The 20,666-nt window shown below is 33.6% G+C and overlaps 1 protein-coding gene across 1 annotated transcript; it reads left to right on the top strand.

Moving 5' to 3' along the window:
* The first annotated feature begins 2,922 nt into the window (after positions 1-2,922).
* On the top strand, positions 2,923-6,695 carry LOC106766226 (uncharacterized protein At3g50808). The gene is made up of 4 exons (XM_022783288.1): positions 2,923-3,234; positions 4,698-4,772; positions 4,957-5,097; positions 6,310-6,695. Exons 1-4 carry the CDS (start codon positions 3,019-3,021, stop codon positions 6,469-6,471), a joined length of 594 nt encoding a protein of 197 aa, XP_022639009.1. The 5' UTR covers positions 2,923-3,018; the 3' UTR covers positions 6,472-6,695.
* The last annotated feature ends 13,971 nt before the right edge of the window (positions 6,696-20,666 follow it).

Below are 20,666 nucleotides of genomic sequence, written 5' to 3'. Positions count from 1 at the left end.
CAGTTCTTCTTGCATGGCCATCATCCAGTTTTCATCCGCAAGTGCAACATCAATATTCTTTGGTTTACTATTCATGCATAATTGATTTAGTTGCTGCCTGGTGGAAACTCCTTTTGCGATGTCTTCAATGATGTTACTTGTCGAGACATTTCTTGGTGTTTTCTACTCCTTAATCGATTCAGCTCTGGGAGGATCGACTGTATTCTTTTAGAATTTTCCTCTTCCAGAACTTCTTCATTTTCCTCTTCTTCTCTAGAGGAATCTCCTACATCTATAAACTTTCCGGAGTGTATTTGGTTAGTGGAAATATCAACATATTCATCAAAAGCTACATGTACTGACTCTTCAACACACATAGTCCTCTTATTATATACTCTGTAAGCTTTACTTGTGAAAGAATAACCAATAAAGATAGCCTCATCAACTTTGGAATTAAACTTACCAAGGCTTTCCTTACCATTGTTTAGAACAAAACATTTGCATCCAAAGATCTGTAGATGTGAGATGTTAGGCTTCCTTCCCCTGAACAACTCATAGGGATTCAGTTTCAGCATTGACTTTATCACCCTTCTGTTTAATACGTAGCAAGCCGTGCTCACAACATCTGCCCAAAAATATTTTGGTAAGTCCCTTTCGTTTAACATGGTTCTTGCCAGTTCTTCTAAAGCTCTATTCTTCCTTTCTATGACTCCATTCTGTTGAGGTGCTCTTGGTGCCGAGAAGTTATGAGAGATTCCCATCTTCGCATAATATTCATCAAACACTTCATTTTGGAACTCCTTGCCATGATCACTTCTAATCGATTTTATTTTGAGCTCCTTTTCATTTTGAATCACAACAACAAATTTCTTGAATACCCTGAATGTATCACTCTTGGCAGAAATGAAGAAAGTCCATGTGTAACGAGAATAGTCATCAACAATCACTAAACCATACAAATTACCTCCAAGACTTCTAACCCTTGTGGGACCAAACAAGTCCATATGTAACAGTTCCAAGGGTCTGGTGGTAGACATTTCACTTTTATTCTTAAATTATTGTCTTGTTTGTTTTCCTTTTTGGCATGCATCACATAATCTTTCAGAAGCATAACATATGTTAGGAAGAGCAATGACAAGATCCTTAAACACAAGCTTGTTTAATTGACCCACAAAGAGTTCTCGTCGCTCAATAAGAACTCTCGCCCATCAATTATTATAGTAAGCTTTTACCTCTAAAATAACTTGCTGAGCCCCATGGCTCGCTCTGCAAATGCAAAAATAATGGACTTTGCTCATAGAGTGAGACTGCAAAATTATGCAGAATGCCAACTTCAACTTCTTTACTTAAACCTCACTCCTAATATACTTGGATCCAAATCTCGCTTTTAAACTTAAATTTTGAATTCACTAACCTATTTATGACTAAGTTTAACTCTCACTTTGATCCCTTTGCCAAAAATTCAGATTTTCCAACACCAATTCATTACTTATAAGCTCACCATTCCTTTTTACCCATTTTTAATTTCAAATTGATAAACCAAGTATCTAAACAAGTCTTGAATGGCCTAAAAACTGACCCCAAACCCTCACTTTCATCACATACTCTCTACTTTAGATTTTCACTAGTTAAAATTTCTAAACGTGACCTAAAAACAATACAAAACTCAACCTATCAATCATTAACCAATTTCACTTCAGATTTTGCTTAACGAAAGGCTACATAAGTTTAAAATAACCATAAAACAGACCTAAAAACTCAATTTCTCTCATTTAACCATTACCTCCACTTCTTGCCTAATCTCCATTTTAGACCAAAACCAACCTACAAATCAACATATTTCTAATTCACAATGCCACATCAGTTTTCTACTGAATATAACTTCAAAACTCAATATCAATAAATTATAGAACCAACCATATACCACAATATTTCACAGATACACACAATTCAGCCCACAATGAACTCATTTATGCTATTACATACTCAATTCATCTTGTTATTCATTTAACACCATAGTAATACAAATATCATTTGCATTTAAACATACCAAATGGATTTCAAATTTACTATAACTTCATAAACAACTAATTAGCTTCCCTTAGTTAGAAAAACTACAACAGCTCTATGAAATACACTACCCCTGCCTCAGCTCAAATAACTCTAAATGTACCTACAGACCATAGAATCATGATTAGAATGTGTCTTTAGAACAACTGATCGACAAAGAACTAGGAAAAGAGTTAATGACACATGTGTGAAATTTTCTTTACATGTGTCTTAGACTGAAAACCAAAGAAAAAGGAGTAGAAATAGACTTACTTTATATGAAAGATTGATTGGTTAAAAGTGAAGAACTCACTGCTGTGATCTCCTAGACAGCTCTTGGTCGTCAAACAAATATGAAAGACTGATTGGTTAAAAGTGCAGAACTCACTGTTGCGATCTCCTGGACAGCTTATGAGAGTGAGAAACTTCAAAGAATGAGATGGTAAGTGTTTTAGATAATTAATTTTTAATTTTACATATATATATATATATATATATTATTTTTCTTTCTCACCAATGAATTTAAGTGATGTCACTTTATACTTGTTTTTCCTTTTTCTTCTATTTATTTATTCCTAAATTAAACAAAACGGTATTCCCCTTGTGCTCAGGCCAGCCATTTCACTTGTATGTTTGGTTGATTTTAAAAATATCTTTTCTTAGGAGAAAATTAAAAACAACTTTTAAACACTGTTGTTTAATTTTCATTTTGTGTGCATATTTATTAGCTAAAATTGTTGTTAATGAAGGCATATATAATAATAAAAATAATATATAATAATTGTGGAAAATATATGTATATATATTTATATATGGCGGAGTAAAAGAGAGAGGGAGATTAATTTAAAATTATTATCCATGAGTGAAGTAGATGTATATAGAGGATTGGCAATTGAGTAGTGAGAGCTTAAGAGAAAGTAGAAGAGAAGAGAGAGAGAAAAAAAAAAGAAAGAGAGAGAGAGAGAGGGTGGTGGTTTGGATCAAAGATCAATGAAGGGCAGTGGCTGCAGTGAAGCATCATCTGGTGGAGGAAACATGAATGTGAAACCTGCATGGCTAGAGAAGCTTATGGCTGAGACATTCTTTGGCAACTGTGGGGTCCACCAGAATCAAAAGAAGAACGAGAAGAACGTCTTTTGCTTGCACTGTTACCTTAGCATCTGCCCCCACTGTCTCCCTTCTCACCGTTCCCATTCTCTTCTCCAGGTATCAGTTTAACTATCATCGTCATCATCGTCACAATTTCACTTTCTTTTTCTACTTGTTCCTTTGAGGTGATTTTGCATGTGCTCTTTTTATCCTTCTTCTGACTTGGATCTTGCTTTGCATGTGCTCTTTTCTTTCATTATCATTATGTTTTTACTCACTTTCACTTCTGGAGAATTTCTGATACTTTTTTTCTTTGATTCTTGTAACTTTTCTTTTTGTTATCCCTTGAATAATCAAGATGACTGTCAGATATTGAAAGTTTCATATATATTTCAGAAGTGAATTTTTAACCAAATTTTCAACCTCTTTAGATAAACTTATATGGAAAAGTTTAACATGAATCTTGTGGGATGTTTGGGAATCGGGAATCCCTTTGCATGACTGCAATAAAGAGTTCATCACTTTCTGAAACATACAATTACAAAGTAAGATTCTGTGTCTTTTTCTTTGTTTTCTATTCTATCTGTCAATGGAATTCACAGTGTGTCTTGCTAGAATCTGTTTGTGCTAGTTTATACTTTGATGTTTTCAAAAAAGAAAAAGATAAAAAAAAAAGAGTTACCAAATTGAAATTGGTCTCAACTTCTTTCATTAATTCTTTCTGTACATTGAACTTTATTTTCTACTTAAAAGCCATTGAGTTTTGTTTTTCGAAAAATTGAATGTTGTCTCCATGAATTTATTGTTTTCACACATATAAATGTCTATATGCATACATTTATACATGTTTTCCCAGAAGGGTTCACCATGTCTTGTTTGATTTTCACTTGTTGGTTTTTTGGTTTTTGTCACATAAACGGAAAATCTCTTTTTTATCCATTTTCTCCTGTAAAGGTTCCTCAGCTGTTCCTTTCATTGAAAGCGAAAGCTTTGACCAAGTTGTTCTCAATTCCCGTTGTGTCTCTATACTTTATTATTATTATTTATACATCTTCGCCCAACTTCTTCTAAATTAATAGTATTCACCACAGTCTAGTTCAATTCTAATCTTCCTATGTTTAATAAGATTTCCTAGGAATGATTATTTGTTCTGTTTAAACTTTATCATGGGTAATCAGATTCTAAACATGTTAATAGAGACAAAGTAGAATAACTTGAAGAGATAAATAATTAATTTGTTTTCAAAATGTCCCGTAGTAAAGTACTTTAACATTTTGTTTAAATGAGAAGAATATAGAAGATAAAAAAGAAAGTAATTTTTTTCATAAATTAAACTAATTTATAATATTTTTAAAAATGTTTTTCTTTAATTTTATTTATTTTTGTAGAGGAGTCTCTCTCCCATTGAATTCAAATTCAAATTCAACTAAGACTCACACGTACACAAAGCCATTATTGTGTTTTTCGTTAGCGAATTAATGTGAATTATTATTTAATAATATGTGTGCATTCATGCATGTTCATGTTCGTGCGTGTGAGATGCAAAAACTAATGGAGGTTTTTGATGTCATTTTGTATAGGTGAGAAGGTATGTGTACCATGACGTGGTTCGATTGGGTGATCTAGAAAAGCTCGTCGATTGCGCCAATATTCAGGTCGGACAAACGTAACTCTTTTCAAGAAATCACATAACCTTATCTGCCATAAAAAAAATATATAAAATAAAAAAGTTTCACTAATGAGCAAAATTAACACAGTATCTTGTGTGAAAAGTGAACGATAATTACATGAATAATTAGAATGAGTTTAACGTAATAGATGGTTTGAATTGGATGGCAGCCATACACCATTAACGGTGCCAAAGTGATATTCTTAAATCAGAGGCCACAGTCAAGGTCATTTAAAGGCACTGCCAACACTTGCTGCACTTGTGACAGGATTCTTCAGGAGCCCTTTCACTTCTGTTCTCTGTCATGCAAGGTTTTTGTCTCATGTCACTGTTTATCTCTCTTTCTCTCTCTCTCTTTCTCTTTTTCTTCTCTTTCAATTCCTTATTTTTCTTCTTTGCCTATTGACTCTTACAAACAAATTACTGGTCAACACTTTCTTTAACTAAATGCACATCATGCTCTTCTAACATGAGCTACCATTTTCTAATCAATTATATCAAGTACAACATCAAACATAATTGCTGTGAAGAGCACTTTCTTCTTTTAGTCAAACTAATTACTTATGTCCATTGCAAAATCCAGAAAGTATTCTTTGCATATACACTATTCTCTTCTTCAAGTTCATGACATTTTTGTGTACCCAGCATCAATTTATCAAAACCAAGATAAAAAAAAAAAAGGTATTTTTTCTTTGGAAATAGATTGCATCTATATTTTTTAATTGTAGTCTTAAAATTATAGATATTCATTACCAAACTAATTACTCTTTTATTGCTTTTTTAAATGATAAGACCTTTTAAGGAAAAAACAAAAGTGGATGTAAAATGAATGAAAAAATGTGAATCAAATTTTATATGAGTGGAAGGTTTATGGAAGAGGTGGAACAAACAGAAGTGTGAGTGTGTATATATTATAATGACACATAAGGTCCTACTAATATATTTATATAATCCAAAACAAGATGGTATATATGACATTTTCTTAATGGATCCCACAAAATTTTCACTTTTCAACATATATAATGATATCACTTCAAGAGATTTTTTTCTATGTAGGTCTCACCAAACTTTCTTTTTCTTTTCTTCCTAAACTTTTTAGTTATTCCTAAAGGTATATCTTTCTCTGACTTTTTCTTACAAACAATGAAAAATGATTATAGTATGATGAGAATGAGAAAACAAAACACACATTTTTTTCAAAGAAAGTAGTATAATAAATAATTATTTTTAACTTTTCATGGTATCATCTTAATGATTTTATCATATACAAGAACAAAGTTGAAACACCAACTAAGAATAGTATATATTGTTGTCTTGAAAAGTTGAAGAAGATAAACAATGTTTCTGGTGATGAGTCTAAAACCATAGTTGAAGAAGAAGATACAATTGTGAAGATGAAAAAGAAGGTTGTAGTCGGCCCACAGAAAAATAATTGTATGTAATTGCAGCAGGTTGATCACATGGTATGTGATGTGAGGGTTTGGGTGTGAAGCATTATTGAATCTGATCTTACATTTTTGCAGTTTGAGGGTCTAAGTGTTGATTGCTATACCCAATTTGTCCCCACTTCCTCTGAGGCTACCACTAGCATGGCCAACAACAACAACAAGCAGAACACAAATGGCTTCTTCATCTCTCTTGGAAGCAGAAGAAAGGGGGCTCCCCATAGAGCTCCTCTTTCCTAGCCAAAAATAATGCCTACATTAATTGACATTCAATTCTGAACAAATAAATGGGTCTCAGTTCTTCTGTGCAACCTTTCTGTTGTTTCTTTATGTGTTTGAGTTATGCACCCTGCATTGATTTCTAGATTCTTTTCATTTCCATCTCAGGTGGTGGTTTTTCAAGCCACTAATTTTGTGTTTAAGATGGAATGAAATGTACTCATCTTTATATTGCCTGCTGTTTATCAAATACAATGTTCTATGAACTACTAAATCTTCTTTCTCACACTGCATCAGGATCATCCTTTCTCTTTTCTTTCTACAGAAATTTCAATCAAAATTAAAACTTGTGTTCTAAGAATATATACTATATGATAACTCTTTATAGATTCTTAGATGAAGAGGAAGAAGGTTCTGATATAATCTACTAGGGAATATATGTTTATGTTGGATGAAGGATGTATCTGACATCTTCTACTTATGGCACTTGAAGACTTTCGGTTTTCAAAATCACTTCCACTTTTAGCTTTTTGAAAGATGTGTTTTAATTTCAAAATTTTGTTTAAGAATCTTATTCTCTTCCCATAGTGTTTCACACAGTGCTTAAGCTCAGGCTTCTTAGTCACAATTGTAATAAATTCCTCTTTAAGGTTTCAAAAGGTTGGGAAGTACTAGAGATATTTTCGTCAAATGATTGTGTAACATATCATCATTGTCATCATGAGATTGTTATGATGATGTGTAGACATGAGACCATCATGAGATTTTTCCTCTTTATTGTTCTTCTCCTTGTCCTACTTTTGACACACTAATGTATAATGTCCAAATTTCTTGCAGTCATAACATATACACTTTTCCTTATGTTCTTTCTATTCCTTTGGATTCAACCTTTTCCATTTTGAATCTCCATACTTTTTTGAGCATCTTCTTCAACATGTACATCAGAAAGGAAAAGTTTTCTTTAGGGGATATGATAAAGTTGATGACACATATTTTATACATATACTTATAGTTTTTTTTTTATAATGATTGAATTTTTCATATGTTTTATTTTTAATTTTTACATAATTTTCTTTCAATAATAATAATAAATTAGGTTCATTGTATATATTTATTTTAATTTTATATTTTTAACTTTGCTCACTATTTTGGTCATATTTTGTCTGTAGATATTATTTTTGGTTGATTCAAGTGACATTGATTTCTAAATTTCAAAAGATTCAAAATGGATATATGGTTTTCTGGATTTATAGTTCTATGATTTTTTTGAAGTTTATAATTGTTAATCTCTTAATTATCATACCATTGTCCAAAATTAGGCATTGTATTTATTTCTCAATTTCCTCTAATTTTTATTTTCACAAACTCAATCACTCTTTTCCAAAAGTCAATTGTTCCCTATCATTCTCTCCCTCAAACTTTCAAAACCTTCTTACTTTCCGAATCCTCAAATTCTTTCAGTCTCACATTCCTTCCACTTTCGTCAGCTTCTTCCACCCTTCCATAAAGCTCAACGCGCCCGACATCATTTTCTTGTTTTCCAGCGTTTTGGAAGGGTTTCCCGATGTTCTCACGAGCGAGAATAAAGTTACAAGCGTGATCAATTTTCTTGCAAGGTTTGTTGGAATCCCTTTGGAAGAGAATCATTTGGTTATCTATTTGTTTATTAAGGTTAGAAATTTTTTAATTATCAACAAATTTTTATTGATAGAAACAAATTCATCAATAAACCAAAATTTATTGACTGATTTTAGAATTTAAATTATTAATAGATATTTATATTAATAAATTAAAATTTGTATTATTAGCAAATATATGCATTAATAATGTATTTGATAATCAATACCATCAATAAATTTTTATTGATAATTTGTAATCCTATTATCAACATATTATTTCATTGAAAAATATGTTGTGCAATAAATTTTTCACCAAATTTTTAGATGTTAAAGGAAGATGAATGAAAAAACAAGAATGAGAAAAAGAATAAAGAGGAAGATGAGAAAGAAAAAAAAAAGAGAAGAAGTGACAACGACAAAGGTGTGGCATTAGTGTGCATGAGCGATGGTGGTGATAGTTTGAACATGGTAACAATCAAAGTTGGAGAAGGAGGAAAAAGAGAAAAAGAAAGAAGAAAAACATGAGTAAGAATTAGAGACACCATAGTAGACATGACAACAGTGGTGGTAGAGGTGCAACGAGAAAGAAAGAAGAGGAAGAAGAGAAAAGGAAGAAAAAAATTGAAAAAAAACACCAAGAGATGTAGAAAAAAAAGACACAATCTTAACAAGTACCATAGATTTTATCATTGTTTAGAATTTGTCAATAATTACCAATATATATTTACTTATATATACTTAGCTATGAATTTTACTTTCTATAGATAAAATTTATCAATTGATAAACTTTTTATATCGTCAGTAATTCATCCGCAAACTCAAATTAGCAACATATATTTATTATTACTGATAGATTGTATTTATTAGTAAAATGTGATTTTGTTGTATTTTGATACTTAGTGTTGATCAATAAAGACTAAACTCTTTTTGTTTTAAGAAATTAAGAAGCTTCGACTTTACAATCATGAGATAAGGAGAGAGATCTCGCAACACCTGAGGATTATAGGGATGTAAATTAAAGAGTTTTTTTTCATTCAATTTGTACTCACTTTCAATGGTACATTTTTCTCTTTTATTTTGCTCGAAATTCTTCAACACTTCAAACCAATACCTCAATCGTTTCTCTCATGGTAAGTCTTTCACGCTCCGATTTTCACTATTTTAATTTGCATCTTTCAACAATTTCCTCCGATTTTTAAATTTCACACAATCCTGCTATCATTCTTCCCGATTCTTGCATGCTAGGGAAACTCCAGAGTTGCCTCACCTCGAGCCTTTGTGATCTATGCTGAACAATCTCATCTAAGCAATATGTGTAATTTTTTTTATTTTATTGGTGTTATTTTTTGTTGTTCTCGAAATGTTATGTTTTTGGATATTTTGTAATATTGAGCAATGGGTGTTAGTAACTTAAAGGTATTTTTGGAAATTGACCAGACTAAAGTTGGTGGTGGGAATATCTGAGTATTTTTATTTTTATTGAAAATTTATGGCAAAATGTATGTGTAAATATTTTTGTGGAATTGGTTTTTGATTATTTCTTTAGGACTTTTGCTAGAGGAACAAGTTCAAATTCAAGGTATGGTTCCTTAATTGACTTCAAATAATGTGTTTTCTAAAATCGTGAACATCTATAGAATCTAATTTTTTTCAAAATGATTTTGATTAATTGTTTGCTTTTATGAAGAATCAGATAGATAAGAAAGCCCTCTAGATGTGTCATATTGTGAAAAGGGCTTTTAGATTTCTAAGCTTTGAGAGTTCAACTTGTTTTTCACTGCTTTAGGAAGTTCAAATCGGACAAGCTTTTCTTAAAAGGTTTAATCACGAAATTCTAATTTTTGTGTGGAATTTCAATTTCGTTTCATTTTTTTTGGATTTTTCAATTGGGTCCCAATTTTCTGAAAATTACAACAATTGGATCATTTCTATTAAATTGACTCCAATGGCGTTAGTGTGTGTTTGACGTGGCACACTAGAGTCAATTTCTTACCTGACGTGGGTAGGGACACCTTAATTGACGTGGATGGTTCACGATCTGGTCTCTTAATGGCGGTGAGCAAACCAATGTGAGGCAACCACCTCATCATCCCTGCCACATCAGTTTCATCTTTCATCTCGAGAACCATAAACCATAATCCTCTTACCAACCTCCTTGTGTCGCCACCATCACCGGACCACCGCAACTCCTCTATCAGTCACCATGCACCGTCGTCACTAGCAGTCACCATGGTCCATCTTCTACTCCGTCAACCATGCACAACTTCTCCACCACAGTTCATCTTCGCCAGAGCACCACTCAAACATGCACGAAACCTCCATAACATCATCTCTTCTTTGAATCCTCACTTCACTTGCAAACCTAGAAATCATAGAGCCCTAATACAAAAAATCTCCGAATCAGAAAACCCAATCGAACCATGAAACCCACTGTGAGTTCTTCCCCAAACGTGGCAACACAGAAACCCTAATTCGTGAAGGAGGAGGCTTTCGAGAATGTGGTGGCGCGATGCGTTTCCTCCGATTTTGGTTTCTGCTGGGTTTTTGGAATTTGGTAATTGCAGGTCCGCATTGATGATAAACAAAGCTTGGATGGCAGCGACAATGAAGCTTGCGAGGTGACGGCGACTTAACTGGTATGGTGCGAGGTCGATGGTGACGCGAAGGGTTTCACGAACGGAGGAGGAGCTCATCGCTGTTGATGGCACAATGGCGTTTGGGTGGCGCTTGCAAGATTTCCTGAATCGCAATTCTTTGGTTTCGATTTTGTTGATGTTCGCTACGATTATGATTTTGTTAATGTTTTAAATATGACTGGAGGAAACCTTGTGCTCCAAGCTTAAGAAGCGTCTCTAATACACTTCATTTGTAGTTTTTAGAAGTTCTGAAAGTCAGAATTAAAGCCCTCTCTTCACCTATGAAAGAGAGGCCCTTCTCCATGTAAAAACCAACTTTGATGAGATAATGAAATGTTGTTGAGTTTGCTCCAGTCATATCGTCAGAGTTCAAACCTTCTAGTGCTAATTTCACACCTCTTCCTCTAGCTTCCTTTCCCTTTGGAAGACCTTCTAAGCTTGAGAAACCTCATACACTCATCCAACCTCCACTGAACATTCCACCAAACACTTGGTGTGCACCAGACATTTCCTTCATTCCTCAAATTTCGATGCATTCGTTCTGACTCGTGGAGAGCTCTAACTTGAAGAGTGGAGCTGCTTCCATCAACAAGTGCATATTTCACAAAGAAAGGCAAAGCAAATCTTTTGGTTGATCAATCTTTCTCCCTTGGACCCTTGGAGACCTTAAATTTCTACAAAACAGTGGTTGATGCCTTCAAGATTGCGCCAAGACAACTCAAAATGTGTTCTTGTTTCAATTTGATTATTATCAACACATATATATAGCCTAGGCACAAAACTGGTATATTTGATCAATTATGTAATTTTTATAATCGGTTAAGGTTTACCTACTGTTTTAATCAATTAGGTTCTTCCCTTAATTGATTAAAACACAAAGCAAATGTCTGATGTGTTTTAGCCTTATTTTAATTGATTATGCTATTATCCTAATCGATTAAAATTTGTTCAAAACTTTAATCAATTAATGAATATGCTTAATCGGTTAAAATAATGACATAGGCCCAAACATGTGTAATTTTGATCCTAAGTCCATATTAACCCTTCTAAGCCAAGAGCCTATTTTACATGAAATTTATATGGGATTTAACCTAATCTAACAACCTATTCATTTAGGAAAGAACATTAACAACTTCATCATAAAAAATACAAACTTTACCACATCCTTTTCTAGGTAGAAAAGCTTGAGAGACTCCTGCATCATTAAACACTTGTTTTTCCCCTTTGGGCATTAGCAAAAAAATAAGGCAAGAGAATGATATACTATCAATGATAGGCATGATAGTTATGTAGATCCTAGACATATGAATAAACTAACATCAGGGGTTTAGGACACACGTGTCCAATACAGTTATCCATCATGAAACTAAAACTAATTGTTCAACAAACTAGCAATTTAAATCAAGTCACAATAGTTAAAAAAATGAGATAATAACATAAGTTATTAGAAATCTTCCTTTTCTTCTTCATTTTACTCTTCATCATATGCTCCCCCTCCAATGCCTTTCTTTTTTAACTATATCTGCAGAGCTGCAATTTCTTAATCTAGAGCATTAAATCTGACCATGTAAGTGGAATGGTTAGTCACCAAAGTCTTCAACTATTTAAGCACATGCTTCCCAAAGTCAATTTTGGGATGAACAACAGACATAATAGTTGACATGTCCACATTGATAAGATCAACATCATCCCCCTCATCCACTTGGCGCTTATCTTTGAATGACCAATCATCCTTCATTTTGCGAAGACCCATATGATGTAATGTAGATTTTGCAATCTATTTGGAATTAATAAAACCCATTGTGACTTCATCTTGTAGATCCACTTGGAAGAACTAAAAAACCTTGGACAAGAAAATAACATATGGAAGACTTGCCACGGGAAGCCTAATGGCTTTGATCATATTATCACTAATGGCATTTGCCCAATCTGTTTGAATGCGACCTTTTAATGCGTGAATGAGGCAAATATCCTCAGTTGTAAGTTGGGCATGGTTAACCCCCCTCCCTCACCCCCCTCTTGGGAGAAGAATCCAAGCAAGAACAAAGGCACATAATGTCATCCTTCTTCATACCACCAGCACGAAATAAAGTGTAATCTCTGACTTCATCAGGATATCTCAGACAGGCTTGATACAAGGATATCTTATTTAACCCAGGAAATCCATGGTGGGACTTCACACCACCAGGGCAAAACATTGCAAGAGAGGACCATATCTCTTCATCCAGTTTAATGTCCACTCCTTCTACCCTGGAAGTGATTATTCCATCAACAACATTCAGATTAGCATAGAAAACCTTTATGAGATCAGGGTACCAAGGCTCAGTCATCTCTACAAACCTATCCAAACTGTGAAGGGATAACCAGTCTTGAAAGGCGAAACCCTCATGACAAAAAAAATTATGTATCAAGGAACTTGTGGGTGACAATGCTTCAACTCACTAGTAGCACACAATTTGTTTGTACACTTCATCACTGATCCACCCATCAAGATCGACAGTTCAGGTCTTCTTTGCAACGTGATTTACACGTTTGGCTCGTGAGGAAGAAGTCATTTGATGGTTTTATTGAAAGGGAGAATGTTAGGGTTTGTGAAATTTGAAAACAGATGGAACAACAATTTATAGGGTTTCAAATTTAGGTGTAGCGAAAATTGTTCTTAAGAGAGTGGAATGTTTTGAATTTGAAAAAGAAAACCTCCCTCGAAGTGAATAAGTTTTGTTTTAATCAATTAAAGGTTAATATAATCAATTAAAGTAGAGGTGAAAGCTCATTTGCTAGTGTTTCAGAAATCTGTACGATAGGTTCTGTTTTAATCGATTAAGATTTTAATGTAATCGAATAAAAAAGAGAGGAAACCTTTTGAACAAGAGTTGTAGAGGCTTTTAATCAATTAGGGAATTTGGCTAATCGATAAAAACAAACAACACAAATTTTAATAGATTTAACAGTGGTTCACAATTATGAATTCAATTAAAATATGAAGATGTATTTCCAAATCCTAGAATGCACATTCAATATCAAGGATATCTAATTCATCTCTAATGGTGTAAAATCTATCATCGCTCATGGTGTGAAAAGTTAGGTGGATTTTTAATAAAGAATAGCTTTCAAGGGGGTAAAGTTGATTATTCATTTTTAATTAAAAAAATCTAGAAATGACCTGTTATTTGTACAAATATATGTAGATGATATTATCTTTGGTTCTACTAATCCATTATTATGCCAAGAATTCTCTAAGTGTATGCAAGAAGAGTTTGAAATGTCCATGATGTGTTAAATAATTTAGTATACTAGTATTTTCATTCACTAGTCAAAGTATGTACTGAACTATTAAAGAAATATAAGATGGATGGCTGCAAAGAATCCTCAACTCCTATGGCCATAAACTACTATCTAGATAGAGATGAAGCTAGTAAGGGTGTGGATCAAACAATGTTCAAAGGTATGATTGAATCATTGTTATATCTAACTGTTAGTCGCCTTGACATAATGCATAGTGTTTGTGTTTGTGCTAGATTTCAATTATGTCCTAAAGAATCTCATCCCACTATTGTAAAAAGAATAATGAAATACCTAAAAGGAATTAAAACTCTTGATTTATGGTATTCAAGAGGTGAAAACATTTCACTAATAGGTTATAAGGATTTTAGTTTTGGTGACTGCAAAATTGATAGGAAAAGCACTAGTGGCACTGGTCATCTACTAGGTTGCTCACAAGTTTCATGGCATTCAAAGAAACATGCTTGTATATTATCTAATACATAAGCTGAATATATTACAATTGATAGTTGTTGTGCTCAGTCAATCTGGATGAAAAGCCAATTAGAAGATTATGGCATCTATCTAGAAGAAATTCCTCTTAGGTGTGATAATACTAGTGTCAACAATATCATAAAAGTCCAATCCTCCATTCTAAAACTAAGCATATAGAGATAAAACATCATTTCATAAGGGACCATGTAGCTAAAGGTGACTGTAAAATTCAATTTGTTGACACACTTCATCATTGGGCTAACATTTTCGCAAAACCATTATCTAAGGATAGATTTTACACCATTAGAAATGAACTAGGTATCCTTGATATTGGATGTGCATCCTAGGATTTGGAAATACCTTTGCATTGCATGTTCTAATTGAATTCATAATTACGAACCACTATTAAAATGGTTAAAATTTATGTTGTTTGTTTTAATCAATTAGCCAAATTTCCTAATCGATTAAAAGCCTTTACAGCTCTTGTCCAGAGGGTTTCCTCTCTGTTTTACAAATTTCACAAACCCTAACTTTCACCATTTTAATCAAACTCTCAAATGGCTTCTTCCTTACGAGCCAAATGTGTAAAACGCGCTGCAAAGAAGACTCGAATTGCTAATCTCGATGGGTGGATTGATGACGAAGATGCACAAAAAAATTTCACGTGCTACTAGCAAGTATGAAACATTGTCACTCACAACTTCCTTGATACACAATTTTTCTTCGTCATAAGGGATTCACCTTTCAAGACTGGTTATCCTATCAGGTTTCAATAAGTTTGTAAAGATTATTGTGTCTTGGTAGCCTGATCTCATAAAGGTTTTCTATGTTAATCTGAAAGTTGTTGATGGAATAATCACTTCCAAGGTAAAAGGAGTGAACATTAAACTGGATGAAGAGATATGGTCCTCTATTGTAGCGTTTTTCACTGGTGGTGTGAAGTCCCAACATGGATTTCCTCGGTTAAACATGTTATCCTTGTGTCAAGCCTGTCTGAGATATCCTAATGAACCTATAGATTACACTTTATTTCGTGCTAGTGGTATGAAGAGGGATGACAAATTACATGCCTTTGTTCTTGCTTGGATTCTTCTCCCAAGGGGGAATAACCATGCCCAACTTACAACTGAGGAGATCTACCTCATTCAAACAGATTAGGAAGATGTCATTAATGATAATATGATCAAAGCCACTAGGCATCTCGTGGCAAGTCTTCCATATGTTGTTTTCCTATCAAAAGTTTTTGAGTTCTTCTAGGTGGATCTACAAGATGAAGTCACAATGGGTTTTAATAATTTAAACAAGATTGCAAAAAATTGCACTACATCATATGGGTCTTCGCAAAATGGAGGATTGTTGATCATTCAAAGATGAGCCCCTAGTGGATGAGGGGGATGATGATGATCCTGTCAATGTGGACATGTCAACTATTGTGCCTGTTGTTCGTCCTAAAATTGAATTTGAGAAGCATGTACTTAAACAGTTGAAGACTTTTGTGACTAACCATTCCACTTACATATGGCCATATTTGATGCTCTAGATAAAGAAATTGCAGCTCTGCAGATGCAATTAAAGAACCAAGACATTGGAGGGGGAACATTTGATGAAGAGCAAAATGAAGAAGAAGAGGAAGATTTTGAATGAATTTTGTTATTATCTCATTTTTTTTAAGTACTATGACTTGTTTTAAATTGCTAGTTGTTGATGAATTACCTTTAGTTTCACGCTTGATAACTGTATTGGGCATGCATGTCCTAAACCTCTAATGTTTGTCTATTCATATGTCTAAGATCTACATAATTGTCATGCCTATCTTTCATAGTATATCATTCTCTTGCCTTTTTTTTGCTAATGCCCAATGGGGGAGAATAAAAGTGTTTAACGATGCAGGAACAAAAAGAACATATGATGGAGTTGGTGATCATAGAAAAAGGGGGAGATTGTTGAGATGAGGAGTCTCTCAAGCTCTTCCACCTAGAAAAAGGTGTGGTAAAGTTTGTGTTTTTGATGATGAAGTTATTAATGTTCTTTCCTAAATAAATAGGTTGTTAGATTAGGTTAGATCCCAGATATAAATTTCATGTAAAATAGGCTATTGACTGATTAAAAGGGTTACTCTAGACTTAGGATCAAAACTACACATGTTTGGGCTTGTGTCACTGTTTTAATCGATTAAGCATATACCTTGATCAATTAAAGTTGTGAACAAATTTTAATCAATTAGGATAATAACATAATCGATTAAAATAAGGTTGAAGCACATCAGGCGTTTGCTCTCTATTTTAATCGATTAAGAGAAGGATCTAATCAATTAAGACAGTGGGTAAACCTTAATCGATTATGAAAATAACATAATCGATTAAATATACTAGTTTTGTGCCTAGGCTATCTATATGTGCTCTAATTCCTTTTCAAGTACAAAAAACATTCTGATACTGATCAAATTGAAACAAGAACACATTTTGAGTTGTCTTGGTGCAATATTTGAGGCATTAACCATTGTTTTGAACAAATTCAAGGTCTATAAGGGTCTAAAGGAGAAAGAGTGATCAACCAAAAGATTTGTACTGTCTCTTTTAGTGAAATCTGTAGTTGTGGTGCACCAAGTTCTATATTCCTTATGTATTCTTTGTGTTAGTCTGAGTTGGATAGGCAAGATTCCTAAAGAGTGTGTGTGTAGCCTCTTTAGGTTGGTATTTTTGTGTATTTCAGTGTGGTGAGAATACATTGAGTGAATATTGTATTCTTAACTTTCAAAGATTAATGAATTTCCTCTCACTCAAGTTATTGGAGATGACTAGATGTAGACTTGCTTAAAGTTGAACAAGTATAAATCTTGTTGTGTTCTTTTGCTTTAATGCTATCTATTTCTTTTATGGTTAAAAATCTTTTCAAAACAACACCAAAGACTTAAAGTTTTTAAAAAAACATTAAAATTTGTTTTCAAACCAATTCACCTTCTCTTGAGTTGAGATACAGTGGTTTGCCTTTTAACAAATATTTATTTTCATATTATTTTTAAATGGAAAAATAACTTGTAAAGAATTTTTTTATTTTACTATTATTAATAATTAAAAATAAATTATGAAATGAGTACTTAAAATACACAAATACAAAAAAAAGTATTTTGTGTATTAATACATGATTCATCTTTGTACATTAATTAATTATAAAAATAAAATAGTTTATGCATATAATTAGCTTTTCTACACAATAAATTATACTAAATAACATCGTCAAAACATCAAAGTTAATAAATCTTTACATAAACTATTTCAAATCTTAAAATATTCTTCAAAATATATCAAACAAATCACAATCATATTCAAAATGACATCAACAATGAACCTGGTGGTAATACTAGAAAGATGGAAATAAATTGTTGTTAACTATGAAAGTTGGTCATCTGAAATAGCTAGAATGCCAAATGGTTCAAACTACTTTTAGGGGTGGTAAAAAGGGTCAAGCCAAAAAATATGGGACGAGACAAACTTTTCAACCCGTCAGCCCAGCATAACTCATTCTGACTAGCCCAGCCAGCCCGGCACAACCTGATCTACCTATCCCAACATGCCAGCCCGTGATTTGTATGGTATTTTAAGTTTGTTCATCAACATCAACACCTCATGGTTTGTATGTCAATCTAACACAACTTGTCCCCTCCTCCACTCTTCCATCTTCATCAACATCATCATTTAAATCACCGAACACATGCTTCCAGGTGGAGGTATGTTAGGAAGTTACGTGGGATTAAAGAACCTATCAAGGTACAAATTATTGCTTCAACAACTTTTGACAATACAAGGATGTTTGCTAAGATACCGCAAGTTGTTTAGGAATATGGCCATAACTCTCCACAAGAGTAAGGCATTTCTCCTCTCTTGAGCTAGCTTTATTGAGTGAGTTATCTCTAATTCATCATATGATATCAGAATATACCATCCACTTTGATTTGTGTTGTCATAGTTCAACTGTCTTGCTTTTTGTGATCATTGTTGCTGCTCAACCAGTTCAGATGCACCTAAACTGCTAAAGTAATTTGATGATATGTCTAAGAATGGACAATTCTCTGATTTTGTCCAGGTCAAGAAACTTGGACTGGATATGGAAACAGTTCAAAGTGAACTAGATTTGTCATATAGGCAACGTTATGAGGAGTAACCATTACAGAGGCTTATGAATGTTACCAGACCGGCATCAATCTGACAGCTCGGCAGCCCGTCTAGCAGCCCACCGACCCTTTTGGCAACCCCTAGCAACCCGACAGTCTACTTGGAAGCCCGATAACCTGCACGAAAGCCTGCTTGGAAGCCCGACAACTCGACGGGACAGCCCGATAACTTGGCACGCCAGTCCACCAACCCAACAGCTTGGCAGGCCGGGTTGTAAAAGTCAATCTGTTATTAAGTGGTGGACTAACCCTGTCCGGCTCGTTTTTTGCAGACCAAAGTCGGGGCAAGGCGGATTGGCCTGTTTTGCTACCCGTAACTACTTCTATCAAAAGCTCCATTTCCACACCCCTTCTTCACGGTCTCTTTGGATGCTAAATATTCGATTTCAAATTCAGAATATGTGTTCAACTGAAAATTGTCAACAACATTTGCATTGGTTACCTATATATTCACAATTTATTATGCAGAAAAACCAAGTGATTAGCTTAATGGTACTAGAAAACCTGTGGCAGGGCCTATGTCCAGTGGCACAACTGAGCCAGGCTTAACCACAACTTCTTCAAATTCATAACTGCTAAGCCTTAAGCTCTCTATTTCTTCCACTTGCCACTGAAGTAAATGGGCTCTAGTTTTATTGTCAAACACCATTGTTCCTGGAATACTATGATTTCCACATGAAAATACCACATGCAGTGTTGTGGTAAACTCAAGCACCCAACCCCACTATTTCAAGCACTAATATTTAGAAGGCAACCTGATCGACCAATCCACATCTACCAAAATTTATGCAACGCAAATACCACAAACAAAATAAATAAATCAAGAGTTTGTTAGTTATTGTAACCCTGCCTTCCAAATCTCTACAATCTGCATTAGTGCTATTTGGAGAGCCCGAGTGATCAAACATCACGACAAGACAGTCTTATTTTGAGAACAACCTACTACAATTATTAATTCTTTTTCAACACATCAAAAACTCAAATTAATTATCCCAACGTTTTATTGCAATGGACACTATTATTCTTTCTTCCCCTTAGTTCTTAATTTCCATTTTAGTATAACCCACAGCATAATTCCTATCAACAATAATATTACATTAATTAGAACAAAACCCATTTTACTTCTTTCTCATTGAGATTAAAATTATATCGTTATAATATACAGTAAAAAAATACATCAGAGTTATGATATACAACTAATGACAGATAGATACCAGTTTATATACCAAGATTACCTAAGAAACTGATGCGATATTTACCATATGCAGAAAGCTAACCTTCAAGAGCTTGGATTGACCTTTCTGATCCCAGTAATTTGAGATCAAGTTGATCAGGACCAAAAACTTCACCAGATGCAAAATAAAAAGAAGCCAAAAACAATTAAGTCAAAAGGACAAAAAGCTAGAAATCATGTGTATCTAGAATGTATAGGAAGCGAAAAAGACCACACAAATTAAAAACATACCACTAAAATATTCTTCGAGCACTCCCAGAATCATTAGAAACATACCACTAAAATATTACCACTAAAGCTGACTAACTAATAAAGAAAACCATTCAAAGGTTCCAATCTTCATTGAAGAACTTTCATATCAAAAGGCAATTGTCTTGTCATTTTATAATACATGTCACTATAATGAAAAAGCTACACTGAATAACTTATTCATAAATCACAAATTTAGGGCTCTATTTCAGAAACTGTCATCACTATACCCTTCAAGATAAAATCACCCGATTTCTATAACATGTGTTAGGTTCAAATCAGAGCGCGTTTGGCTATTGCATGATAAAGTAATCCAAAAAAGTCCTTCAGAAAGAAGGAAAGTTCACCGGAAAAAATAATATATAACATAAGAAAGTCTAACCTTCTGCGTAACACTATCATCGACGTGAACGAAATATGCCTGAGAAGTAGCAAGTAAATTAAAATTGTGAGACAAAAGTAAGCCTAAAAGAGCATAATAAAAAAAAGCAAAAAAAAAAAAAAAAGTAGAAGAAGAGACAGATATACATTCATATAGATATGCAACTTAC

The sequence above is a fragment of the Vigna radiata genome, chromosome 7 (genome assembly GCF_000741045.1).
Source record: "Vigna radiata var. radiata cultivar VC1973A chromosome 7, Vradiata_ver6, whole genome shotgun sequence".
In the NCBI taxonomy this organism is placed as follows: Eukaryota; Viridiplantae; Streptophyta; class Magnoliopsida; order Fabales; family Fabaceae; genus Vigna; species Vigna radiata.
This window is presented reverse-complemented; position numbering and strand designations above follow the sequence as displayed.

What these genes read in the sequence shown, in the direction of transcription:
- LOC106766226 (XM_022783288.1), top strand. Translation starts at nt 3,019, where the DNA reads ATGAAGGGCAGTGGCTGCAGTGAAGCATCATCTGGTGGAGGAAACATG. An exon ending in GTTCCCATTCTCTTCTCCAG is followed by an intron (nt 3,235 to 4,697) that starts GTATCAGTTTAA and finishes CATTTTGTATAG; the next exon opens with GTGAGAAGGTATGTGTACCA. An exon ending in TCTGTTCTCTGTCATGCAAG is followed by an intron (nt 5,098 to 6,309) that starts GTTTTTGTCTCA and finishes ACATTTTTGCAG; the next exon opens with TTTGAGGGTCTAAGTGTTGA.